General features: G+C 40.2%; 1 protein-coding gene across 1 annotated transcript in view; it reads right to left on the bottom strand.

Moving 5' to 3' along the window:
- The window catches only part of Poln (DNA polymerase nu), a 164040-nt gene that overhangs the window by 103815 nt on the left and 46758 nt on the right, over positions 1–13467 (bottom strand). Inside the window, exons 8-11 of the mRNA XM_052199313.1 lie at positions 6478–6635; positions 4126–4194; positions 2879–2939; positions 2110–2174 (exon numbers count right to left, since the gene is read on the bottom strand). Of these exons, the coding sequence (XP_052055273.1) occupies positions 2110–2174; positions 2879–2939; positions 4126–4194; positions 6478–6635 (353 nt within the window). The remainder of the gene's footprint in view (positions 1–2109; positions 2175–2878; positions 2940–4125; positions 4195–6477; positions 6636–13467) is intronic.

Genomic DNA, 13467 nt, shown 5'->3' with positions numbered 1-13467 from the left:
TGGAAGGTTGTAATTATGTAAATGACTATAAGGCAAAGCGTTGCAATTCTTAAAAAGGAGTTTGCAGTCAGTGAGTCAGCTTCAAAGACTAGATTATCGGCTGGGCCATTAGGAATCCTTATGAGGAGAGAAAAAAAGAGGAAATTTAGAGTAAACTGCTTTTTGAGAACTATGAGCTCAGAATTTTCTGGCTAGTGACTTACTTCAAGATAGATTCTTTTACATCTTAATTTGCTTGGTTTTTTTCTTTGTCCCGGCTACTAAGAAGGGGGAGAGTTTAGGAGCAAAGCAAATTGCTAAGTGAGATTTTTCCACTTCTGAATAGAGGTGTTCCGGAGGGCTCCTGGAGACATTTCTCGCCTCAGTCTGTAAAACTTTGTCTCACAGAATCTACTGGGGCCACTGTGGCACCTTTGTTGACTGTAGCTCAATTCTCTCTCTCGGACTGGTTCTACATCTAGTGATATCCCACAACTTGGCCATCTCCAACATATTGATATCTCCAACACAATCCAGGATTCACCTTCATAGCTTCAAGAAATGGCTTCTCTGAGACTCCATGAATTGACACTCCTGCCACATAGCTTCAGTAGCTTTCCTTAGCTGGGAGAGATTCCACACCCCTTCTTGTATCTTTGACTCTAAAGCCAGAAACACATGATGTGGCCAAACACATGATGGTCTGCTGCTTGCTGGGTCTGGAACTTGGGCCTCCATGTTCAATTACATTTGCATCAGCTTTCTATTGTTGATGGTTTCCTTTATGCATTAATCCCTTCTTTAATTCCTTTTTATAAATTGGAAGCTTAGCTGGATGGGGTCTTGTCAGGAGGTCACCACTCCCTTTATTTCATTTAGCATCAGGCTTTTCTTTAAACTCTTGTTTGTTTATTTGTTGAAGACAGGATTTCTCTGTGTAGTCCTGGCTGTTCTGGAACCCACTCTATAGATCAAGCTAGTCTCGAACTCAGTGATCTGCCTGCCTCTGCCTCCAATGTGCTAAAATTAAAAGGTGTGCACTACCACCACCCGGCTTCTTTAAGCTTAACTCCTTGAGCTCAGGACCTGGCTCCTGATCACCTATCCTAGTGTTCTTTTTCTCTTCACACTGTATATTTTATATTTGTCTTTGTCCAGTTTGCTCCTTTTCAGTATAGATCTATATAAAAATTATTACTAATAACCACAGGATATAGTGTCAATACTAGCCCATCTTGAAATCTCTTCTGCTAATACCATTAATCCAAAATTCTCCAATTTAGCCTCAAACATATTTTTAGGACAAGGGCATAAAGCAGCCACATTCTTTGCCAAATGATCACAAGAACGACTTCTACGCTACTTGATAATATTCTTCTGTCTGAAGCCTCTTGAGCTTAGCCATTATAATTTACATTGCTCTCACCATTATTGTATCCATGTTCCTACTAGAATGGCCCATTAAACTCTGCTTAAAGCATTCAATCACTTTTCTCATCCAAAATCCCAAAGTCTTCCATGTTCCTCCAAACAAACAGCATGGTCAGGTCTGTCACAGAAATATCTTAGTTCATGGTACCAACTTCTGTCTTAGTCACTGTTCAATTGCTATGAAGAGACATTAACCAAGGCAACTCTGATCAAAGAAAGCATTTAATTGGAGGCTTGTTTACGATTTCAGAGGTTAGCCCATTATTATCACAGTAAGGAGTATGGTGGCATGTATGTCGACATGCTGCTGGAGAAGTAGCTGAGAGTTCTATATCCTGATCCATGGGCCGAGAGAGAGACATTAGGATTGGCATGGGCTCTTAAAACCTCAAAACCTACCTTCAGTGACACACTACCCCAACAAGGCCACACCTCTAATCCCTCTAATACTTCGAAATAGTGCCACTTCCTGGTAACTAAGCATTCAAATATGTAAGCCTATTGGGGCTATTCTTATTCAAACCATTCAGTGCAGTACATGTCAGTGGGGTATAAATACTTCAACTTATGATCCTCCCCTCTAAGAGTCCAGGAGAGGAGAAAACAGTACCAACACCGCTCTAGGGCCAAGAGTGAAAGGGAGAAAATCAGAATCTACTGAGAGCAATGACAAGTACAGACTCTGAAATGATAGCTTACCCCAAGGAGTGCTGATGTCCTCTCCATTTCTTCTTTGTCAACTGGAATCCTATGGTTTTCCATCACTGGGAAGTCAAAGTCAAAAGCAGATCTTATTTTCATTGTATTAATCAATCCTTTTCAGAAGACTAAAGAGCCCCACCCACTCTTTGATGACCTAATGATAACAATGCTCATTTACTCAGGTCTCACTGTAAGACAACCTCTGTTCTGTGAGGAAACAGAAGCATCAAAAGAATTGGACTGCTGGGGATACAGTCTAGTAACAGAACACTTCCCCAATACAAGCCAGATCCTGGGCTCAGTTCCCAGGTATGAAGGATGTGGGACTATACTTGTCCCAGTCTGGCTCTTTGCATACTCTGGATGGAGAGTCACTCCTGGCCCTGCAGTAGGACCTGGTCAGAGGTAGATAGTCAAAAGTCTCGGAGGATGCTTAAAGGGAAGGTCTTAGATACTAGAAGAGAAAAGCATAGAACTGTAGGATTAGCCTTAAGATAACACAGTTGGTAAATGGCAATGAGACCTCCTTTTGGCTAGAGAGAACAGGGAGGATCTTCATGCCTGAATGCCAGGTCTTCAAGTCCTTCAAGACCATGAAATGATGTAGCCCAAACACTCTTGTTGCAGAAGAGAAAACCATGTGCTAGCAACCTCTTTGGATGAACTACAGTAAGCACTCTATTACAGGGTAAAGTGAAAATTAATTCCTGAACAATTTAAAGATTGTCCAAAAGAATGACTATGTTTTGCTTTTATGGTCACTCACCTGCCAAAATTGGTATCAATGGAAGCTCCAAAGTACAAAATAGCTGCCATAATCCATAAGCCTGTTGACAGGAAGAGATAATATAAATATAGATTTGAGTTATTATCCACACTTTGTTGAAAAGCAACTTGACTTTGTTGTGTTATAATTAAAGCTACCTCTGTCCGAAGTGGTTTCTCTTTGTATCTTCATTTTTTTGATAAAACTCTTATTTCCATCACAGAGACTCTTTCCTTACTATCTAAATATCTGATAGATATATTCCAAAATTTCACAAGGCCTTCACTTTCTCACCTTCAAGAGTACTTGTGTGATTTAAGTCTTCCATTTTAACTACAGAATGGCTCACAGAATTCCAATAATTTTATCTAGTCTTCATTAATCTTGCATTATTGGGCCTACGGACTAGTCAACTGTGTTGGAATCTTTTATGTTAGGCCACCTGTTTTAAGAGCATGAAATCTGTCCTCTTTTATGCATATCACCTTCTATTTTTTTTTAATTTATAGGCCCTGATTTATACACAGGGTATCATATAGCCCAGTCTGGCCTCAAACTCTCCATAGATGAGCCTGCTCTTGAACTTCTTCCTACTCGCACTTTCTAAGTGCTGAGATTATAGGTATGTCCATCACACCAGATTTTCTATGATGTTTACTGTAGTATTTTCTGCTGTTGCCTAAGAATGCTGGGCCTCATCTTCTAGTTCCCCTCAATTTCTCTATCTGTCCCTGCACTCTAAGGTAGACTGATCATCTCTAGGATACATCAAATGAGCTCTTCCTCAACTCTTAGACAGTTTTCCTGTTTGGACAGTTCCTAAGAGCAGGAGAGAAGCAGCTTGACTTAATTATAGCCTGTCTTAGGAAGCTTCTCATCTTTCTAGTCTCCTTCACCTTTGCCTCAGGACATGGTCTTTCCTTCAGTTTTCCTCAGTTGTCTCTCCACTGGCTATAGCTTCCCAGTAAGAATCTAACTGAAGCAAGTTGGGTCCATTCTATTACTAACTAAAATAAACTATTAGCATCAGAAACACTCTAGTTAAATGTGAGGCTTTGAAACAATTGTTTTCAATATACAGAACATATTTTAAAACTACAGGAATTATCATTTTAATCTTGCCTTTCTAAATGAGGCACAGGTTAACTTGGCCTTAGGACAAATATCTCACTTCATGTGAGTGTGGGTAACAAACAAAAACACAGGTCTTACACAGCTAGAAATTACAGTATTAAAAAATGACTTGCCTTCAACTTAGAACAAAGATCCATTGTAAGGTCATAGAGTATCTTCATGTTCACACATACATTCTGACTCTTTAAAATGAATACATTAAAATTAGATGAACTTAGCAGAAATTCTCATCACAGTGTTGGAATGAATATCACAAGTGTTTCTAGTGACATGGGAAGATGCTCCTGATAGCTTTTGTGCCAATCACCATAGACAAGGTCCCTATAGAAAAGTACCTACATTGAGCAAGTCAGGCTGTCCACAGAGATACACTTCCCCAACCCAGTATTTTTTTTCATTGTACAGATAGAGAAATAAAGTTACTAATGCCTGTTGTAATGATTGGAAAAGACAGAAATATAGATTTTCAGATCCCATAACATCTCATTTCTGCTCTACCACACAGCAACCACTTGATGGATGGTACATTCACACTAACTTATCCATTAACACCCTAGGACAGGTAAATATAAAGCCCCTGAGAAGCCACAAACAGAGGCTATGTTCAAAGAACAGAGAGGGGAGATGGAACAAGAGGCAGCCCCTCAACACACAATCTGAGCTCTTCTTAACAGGGATCTTCACAATAGTCTCTTCAGCATCCCACTCTGCCAAATAGCCCCAAACGCTAGGATGCTCAGATTTACCTTTCTGCTAAATCCTCACATTAGAAGAAACTCCTAATGTATGTAAAAAGTATGTGGCTGCTAGCAGGACTTTTAGTAGCATAGCTCTTCAGTCTTCATGAATTTGGCTCTCTGCCAGAGGACCATATCTCTGCTACCACCTAGAACAATTATTCCTCAGCTTCCTGCAGCTCTCTCAACTTCAAAGTAATCACAAACTTCCATTTGAACCATCCCGAGACAGAACAGTTCCTTGGCATGATGGTACAGCCCCTTGAGAGGCCTGCATGTGCCTGAAACCTAGAGTCCCCATTCTCTGTACCAAACTGCCCTTGTTGTCCTGAATAAGGAGCTAATTTTCTAGGAGGCCTTACCATCCATTCCATTCCTTCTATCTGAGCTCCCTTTAATTCTGAGGAACTCAAATCACCTCTTCACAGTGGCATATAAGCAGATCCCATATACTAAAAACCCAACTTCCATCTCTCACTCTCATGTACTGCAAGGTTCTCCTATGGCCCTATCTGGCCAACAACCATGATTGGAACTGCATTTACAGATGTCTCTGATCCTCATGAAGCAAGGACAAGGGGCCTCAGGAATAGAGTATAAGCTCTAGATTGGGCTTAACAGCATCACTAAGCATCTGTGCCAACCTGCATTAAAAGAACATACCCTTTAGAACTGATTTTCATTCCATGCAGCCATCTTATCCCTCAAAAATATGTGGGAATAATAATAATAATAATAATAATAATAATAATAAAACTAGGCTTAAAGTCATAAATCCAAACTGAACCATCAAATATACTTTGGTTAAGATCAGGAACAGTAACATGTGTACATCTAGTATCCCCACATGTGAACTGAGACTGATAATACTGAGGTGGACAATTTCTTGCAGTCATATTTCAGCTTGTTTGGCGAACCTTTGCCATACTGAGTAGGATTATAATGACCTGTGAGGGAAGGATACTTTCCAAGTGCTAAAGTGGAATCTTGGCTCCTACATGGCCATTCCCCAGGCTGTCGGGACCAGATTCCCATTCTTGCAAGAACTTCTCTGATTCTGAAATCAATTTCATGACTTTCTGGTATACCTCTTTTTAAATTCAAGAATACAGTGTTTTTGGTATTTATAGTCTATCCCTCTATGGGACACAGACTCTCACTTTAAACATGGTAGTTATGAGAATGAAGGCAGGGTATGCAGGCTCTCACATCTGCTGCTGTACCTTTGGCCATCTGAATGTTCACCTATAATGTTCCACCATGTGGCTGAGTAGGGGGTCATGGCTGTGACTGTACTGTTCCCTAATATATTTCCTTCAGGAGAGGTAGTTTTTAAAAGACCAGGGGTATATGCAGTACAAGAGAGCTTGGGGAAACTCACCTTGTCTCCACTACCTAGACCGAGGTGGCTGTCCCCAAAACTCAGTCAACAAGAACGTGTCACTAGTGCTAAAGATTTATAAAAGGACAGTCCTCTGTTCACAGAGGAGGTGCTACTGACACTAGAGAATCCATAGAAGAACTATACTGTAATGAGACATGCCTGGAAATCTCTCATCTTTATTCATTGACCTCTACTAGAAACACCTCAGCAAAAAAAGAATTTGGATACAACAAATGACATGAAAATAGATGCTGGTTATATTCTTGATACTATTGGATTATTTATGAAGTAGGAAAAGTCAGGCTTGTATTAAAGTAAACAGAACCTCATCTTAAACATCTTACCACAATATTTCTTGAAGCATCACTGAATTTGCTGCTTGGTTTGACTGTGATGGACTTTTCTAGGTATTTTGCTACTAAATCTTCAAATGAAGGCGCAGTGTCACTGGGATCTATGAGCCATGCAGCAACTCTGGGATCTAGTCCTACAAAACCAGCTACTGCAAAGGAAAAGGTCATTTAGCAATTATTCAAGTCACAAGCAATTGTTGTTTTCCATCTTTACACTAAGCAGAGAGTTTTCCAAATATGAATCACAAATGACTGAGAAACATTTAAAGAAATGTGCAACATCCTTAGCCATTAAAGAAATGTAAATTAAAACTACTCTGAGATTCCATCTTACCCCAGTCAGAATGCCCAACATCAATAAGACAATTGACAATGCTGACAAGAATTCTGACAAACAAGACCATTTATTCATTGCTGTGCGAGTAAAAATTCAGCCAGTGTGAAAATAAGTATGGAGGTTCCTTGGGAAGCTGGGAATAGATCTACCTCAAGATCCAGCTATGCTTCTCTTGGACATATACCCAAAGGACTCTACATCTTACTATTGAGACACTAGCTTAATTATATTCACTGCTGCACTAGTCATAATTGCCAGAAATTGAAAACAGCCAAGATGTCCATCAACTGACAAATGGATAATGAAAATATGGATATACAATGGAATATCATTCAGTTGTTTAAAAAACAATGAACTTTTTAAATCTGCATGTTAAATGAATGGAGATAGAAAAAAAAAACCCAAGTTAGTAAGACAGACCCAAAATAGACAAATGCTACATGTTTCCTCTTATATGTGGATATTAAGCTTAAAAGCTTTTGATATGTGTACTAAAATTAAAATAACCACAGTTACCTAGTATTCTTACCTAGTACTCTTACCTAGTAAGTTAATCTTACCTAGTAAGGGGCCAGTGGGATGGAGAGGATCTTTCAAGAAAGGGGAAATAGAATATAGTGTTGTAGGGAAAAGAGAGGGAACTAGACTAGAAGGATTTGATGGGACAGAGGATGGAAAATCCAAGTTAAGTAGGGACTATGAAAGGAACACCTAACACTAAAGGCATTTGAAAAATCATATGGAAACCCACTATTGTAGAAGCTTCCTAATAGAAACATAGACAGAATGAATCTGAATGGACTCACCATATAATGGGGAGAGAATGTCCCAACTAGATATCTTATGCCTCCAAATAAAATTTCTAATGCCAGGAAAGGGTTCTATATTTTTGAATTGTTGGCCAAAGGGGTCCCATGTACATCAAACATCAGAGACTATTACCAAGGTCGGGGTTGTTTTCCATAGTAAGGTGGTAAAGCCCTATTGTTGCAAACAACATGTATTTATGTTACTGAACATGGAGAGGTCCAGTTGGTGCCAAACTAGAAGCTTATCCCCAACTGTGTTCATGGTACTGGAAGGTATTTTGCACTTTACCAAGGGTTTAAGAAAATCACTAATTAACCAGCTATAAACCCTGTTACCTTCAACAGCAACCTGCCTACAAGATATTCTGATACAAATAGTGGAACAAAGGCTATAAAAGTACTTTTAAATTGGATTTAAGTCCAATTCCATGAAATGGAATCCATACCCGACAATGCTAAAGTGCCAACAACCTGAAACTAAGTAGGCCATGGGCCCTGTGGGAAACCTATTATTCTGCTAAAGGAACATGGCAATAAAATGATTCGTAATAACACACTGATATACCCATAGATCAGTGCCTCATTCAGCCCTAATCAGAGAGGCTTCTAGATGCAGTAGATGGAAATTAACAGAGACCCACAACTAGACACTGTGCAGAGAATGAGCGATTTTAGAGTACTCACTCCTAAATGGGACATCTTCATCAAGGCCGTCCCTTGAGACTCAGGGATCCTTGAGTTAGAGAAAGGAAATGTATTCTGAGAACCAGAGATGAGGGATGACTCCAAGGAAACAGTGTGTACCAGATACAATGGACTGAAACACACATGAACTCACAGAGCCTGGACAAGTTCAAGCCAGACAGTGTTCTACCACTGAGAAGAGGACATGGGCGGGAGTCCCATCCCTAACCAAGAAACTGTCTGTGACTGGTACCTGTTGGCAACGTTATCTACACTGCAGTGTCACTGGGTATATCAAACACACTCTGGATCAAGCCTCATAGGCAGAAGTACTTTTGTTTTGTTCTGGTTTTGTGGACGTTTTGCTTCAACTTATTTTAGAACTTTTTTCTTATAGGTTTTTTTGTTTATTTATTTTGATTTTCATTTTGTGTTTTTGTGGAAGTATTTTTTGTTTTTTTAGGCAGTTTTTTTTTTTGAGACAGAGTTTCTCTGTATAGCCCTGGCTGTCCTAGAACTCACTCAGTAGATCAGGCTGGCCTCACACTCAGAAATCTGCCTGCCTCTACCTCCCAAATGCTGGGATTAAAAGCATGTGCCACCACTGCCCAGCATTGTGGAAGTATTTTTTAAGGAGAGAGAGTAAGAACATAGAATTGTGTAAGTGAGGAGGTGGGGGAATGTTGGGAGAAGTTGAGGAGAGAAAACATATTGAAATATACTATATGAAAAATTAAATAAAAATAAAACAAAAATGTTTAATTTTCCAATTAATAATATTTTGCTATCCTCTCAAATTACGGAATTAATTACCCTATACATTTTCTTGATATTTATCTGTATGTATGGTACATGTGTGTGTGCGTGTGTGCATGTGGGTGTGCACATGTGCATGTGTGTATGTGTGGTGTATCTGTGTGTATCTATTTGTATGTGTGTATACTCCTGAGGCTGATGTCAGGAGTCTTCCTCAGGTATTCTTCATCCTATTTTTTGAGGTAAGTTCCCTCAGTTGAACTTATAGTTCCTCAGTATTGCTCTCTAGCCAACCTGTTTGTCCTAGAGGTCCTGTCTCCATCTTCTGAGTGTACTAGAAAGACAGGCATACCATCACACCTATTCAACATTTACATGGGTACTAGAGATCAGAACTAGCATCCTCACATTCACACAATAAGCACTTTACCTGCTGTATCTCTATCCCTCTTCAAGAACATCTACCTTGTGGGAAGGTGGCTGGACACACCCAGGTCCTACATGGCTCATTAGTATGAGCATCACATTAAAGAAATAGAACCTAAACAGCTAAGAAGAGATAGTGAGTTCATATTCACTTGGAACATGGATCTCTCAATAATATGAGACTGAAGTCAGAAACCTAGGTCCATGTGCCTATTTCTCTCGTCTCTCAACTGTTCTCTCGCCACTTGGGTTTTTCAGCATTATAGTAGATCTTCTCTTCAAGTTTCCCCTCTGACTCCTGTCTTCACAGGCCATTTACAATGCTTCATCATGATCTCAGAATCATGACTCCTGAGTCAAGGAACACTGGTAGGAGCTACCTGAACTCACACAGTATCCTTGTCACTGTGTCAGAGTAAGCAGTCAGTATAGGCCAGGCAGAATAGGATTCTCTGACATAAGATAGTCCAATGAGACAACTAAAAGCAAAAAGGAGCTGATCTTTAAATAAAACTATAATCTTGGATCACATCACACTAAATGCCAGATTGTCTGGTATCCTTAAGTTATTATACTAGCCAGAGAGATTTATATTTACCATAGCAGCCAGTGTCAAGACTTTTCCATATTATGTCCAAGACAATTGAGGTAAATTTGGAACTTTGAATGAGTCATTCTGGCTGCTTGTGCCCCAGAACAGCAATGTTTGACTTCATATGACACTGGTAACCCTGACTGACCTTTGACATTGCAAAGGTAAGAGTTCCACAGAAAGATCTTTAGAAAAGACCTTGGAAATCGGACAGCACCAGAATGTTCTGGGTGCTGATCCCTGTAAATGCTTGCAACTGACAAAGGCACAGAAGCCTGCCAGGACAAATCCCTACTTCTAGATGTTGAGGTCCGTTCATAGAGTTCTCCATAGTGGTCATATAGATTTTCCTTCTGTGTGTGACACCATTTATTTAAACATAATAAGTATGTTTTATTCTGATGTACATGTCATTGATGGTTTATAAAGTTGACTTTTTTTGACTTAAGGGACTTTGAGCTGCTACATACTCTCCTTGAGCATTTCCTGCCCTGTACTTAGCCATTTCCCAAGTAATAGTAATAGTAATAGTAATAGTAACAGTAATAGTAATAGTAACAGTAACAGTAATAGTAATAGTCATGCTCACTGTACATACATAAGTATATATTATTTAAATATTGGCAATATTTAATATAAATAAGCAGTAAAACCAACCCACATGCTCACCATAATCATAGTTTAAAAATATTTTATATCGGTGGGCAATGGTGACACATGGCTTTAATCCCAGCACTTGGAAGGCAGAGGCAGGTGGATTTCTGAGTTCGAGGCCAGCCTGGTCTACAAAGTGAGTTCCAGGACAGCCAAGGCTACACAGAGAAACCCTGTCTCTAAAAAAACCAAAATAAAAATTTTTATATCAAGTTTTGCTGACACTGTGGAGCAATTCATTATTTTAAAGTAAAGAAAAAACCCTAAATTTCCATATAGGAGTTTCCACATCAAGTTTACTGAGGCAGAAAATGAAGGTATTCTCTCTATAGGACTAGTCTAGTTAATAAATAAAGAAAAGGGACTAGGATGACAGTTCAGTGGTCAAAGTTCTCACCTTACAAGCCTAAGGACCTGTGTAAATGTCAGATAGGTGTGGTGGCACACCTGTAATTCCAGCTTCAGAAGGCAGAGAACAAGCTGGCTAGTTACATTTTCCAGCTCTGTGTTTGACTGAGACCATACCTCAATGAATAGAGTAGAAGATCAATTAAAGATCATTCCAGCATCAACTTCAGGCTTCCATATGTATTCATATACACGAGGGTATAGATTCACCACACACACATGTTCCTCTAAACATATAAACATACACACATGAAAATGAAAAAAGAAAAAAAGTAAAGAAAGTATAATAGATTTTGGATCTGACCAGATTGCAATTAAAGGAACCTAGACAGTGACAGGCAATAGCTTCTAACATCACAAACACAAACAAAAAATAAGAACATCACAGAACAGGTGTGGGGGTTGGAATACTGTTAGAACAGCTAGTAATGTAAAGAGAGATTACTGTTCACTCAGGGGGAGGTGATGGCACTGCCTTGCACATGGGATCCTCACAATACAAATAAAAAAGCTTAATCTTACAGTGTTTGAGATTTTGCTACAAAATACTAAAGAGTCTGTGGTTTGAAAAATGGAGAGTTACAGAAGATAAAAATCAATGGTAAGGCTACCTGGGACATGGGTGGTGGTGAGAGGCAGCGGTGGCAGCATGTCTGGTGGACAGGGCTGCGGAACCGAGGCAACGGGGACCAGGCAGGTCCTGCACCTGCTACCACTGGCCACCGCCAGTCAGCTGGGCTGCGTGCAGTGGAGTTGTAGTGCTTTTTACTGCACTGAAGCCCCATAAGACCTCTGCCTCCTGCTAGCCAGTTATGAGAGGTGCTCTACCTTCTTGGCTCCCAGACGCCAGAGAGATCTGACAGCACCAAGTATGCAGACAGAGTCCAAGGCTAACATCGCTTGGGTCTAAGCCTGTCAGGTTTTTTCCTGCACCCAGGCCCTGGGCAGCTCAGTGGGCCATCTGTGCTCCAACCCGGTCTGGGGGGTCGTTTGCCATGCAGACTGCCCAGCACTTGCAGGGGTGTGCCTTGCCATCTTGGCTACTGGACACCAGAGAGATCTAACAGACAGAGCCAGCTAGCAGACATAGCCCAAGGCTAACATCACTTGGGCCTAAGCCTGTCAGGTTTTTACCTGGACTCATGGCCTGTGCAGCTTGGTGGGCCATTTGTGCACCAACCCGTTTGGGGGATCTTTTGCCCTGCAGAGGGATCAGCACTTGGAAAAGGCCCCTGCAGCATTTGCCATCATCACTCCCTGAAGGAACAGACTGGCAGCACCAGGTTCACAGAGACAAGTTGGGGCAGGACTCACTAGGGCCCCAAGGATACCCAAGAGGAGGGCAGAGCATCAGCAGTCTGTGCCGAGGGAAACCCAGTCATCCAGAGGTGCTGAAATAGCCTTACAGGCTCACAGGAGGTTCAAACACCAGCCAGTGACAAGACCAACTAATGCCAGAGATAACAAGATGGCAAAAGGCAAACGTAGGAACGATACTAAAAGAAATCTAGGCAATATGGCAGCATCTGAACCCAATTTTCTAACAACAGCAAGTCCTGGATACCCCAACACACCAGAAAAACAAGATTTGGATTTAAAATCACTGGTCATGATACTGCTAGAGGAACACAAAGAGGACATAAATAAATCCCTTAAAAAATACAGGAGAACATGAATAAGTTAGAAGCCCTTACAATGGAAACACAAAAATTACTTAAAGAAATTCAGGAGAATATGGGTCAACAAATAGAAGCCAATAAAGAGGAAAAGCAAAAATCACTTAAAGGAATGCAGGAGAAATTGAGTCAACAGGCAGAAGTTATGAAAGAGGAAACACAAAAATCTCTTAAAGAATTACAGGAAAACACAAACAAGTGAAGGAACTGAGCAAAACCATCCGGGATCTAAAAACAGAAGTAGAAACAACTAAGAAATCACAAAGGAAGACAACTTTGGAGATAGAAAACCTTGGGAAGAAATCAGGGGCCATAGATGCAAATATCAACAACAGAATACGAGAGCTGGGAGAAAGAATCTGAGATGCCAAAGATACCATAGAAACCATTGACTCAACAGTCAAAGAAAATGCAAAATGCAAAAAGCTTGTAACCCAAAACATCCAGGAAATCCAGGACACAATGAGAAGACCAAACCTAAGGATTATAGGTATAAATGAGAGTGAAGATTTACAACTTAAAGGACCAGCAAATATCTTCAACAAAATTATGGAAGAAAACTTCCCTAACCTAAAGAGAGAGATGCCCATGAATATACAAGAAGCCTACAGAACTCCAAACAGACTGGACCAGAACAGA

The sequence above is a fragment of the Apodemus sylvaticus genome, chromosome 11 (assembly GCF_947179515.1).
Source record: "Apodemus sylvaticus chromosome 11, mApoSyl1.1, whole genome shotgun sequence".
In the NCBI taxonomy this organism is placed as follows: Eukaryota; Metazoa; Chordata; class Mammalia; order Rodentia; family Muridae; genus Apodemus; species Apodemus sylvaticus.
The sequence above is the reverse complement of the archived record's forward strand: the minus strand, read 5'-3'. Positions and strand labels throughout refer to the sequence as shown.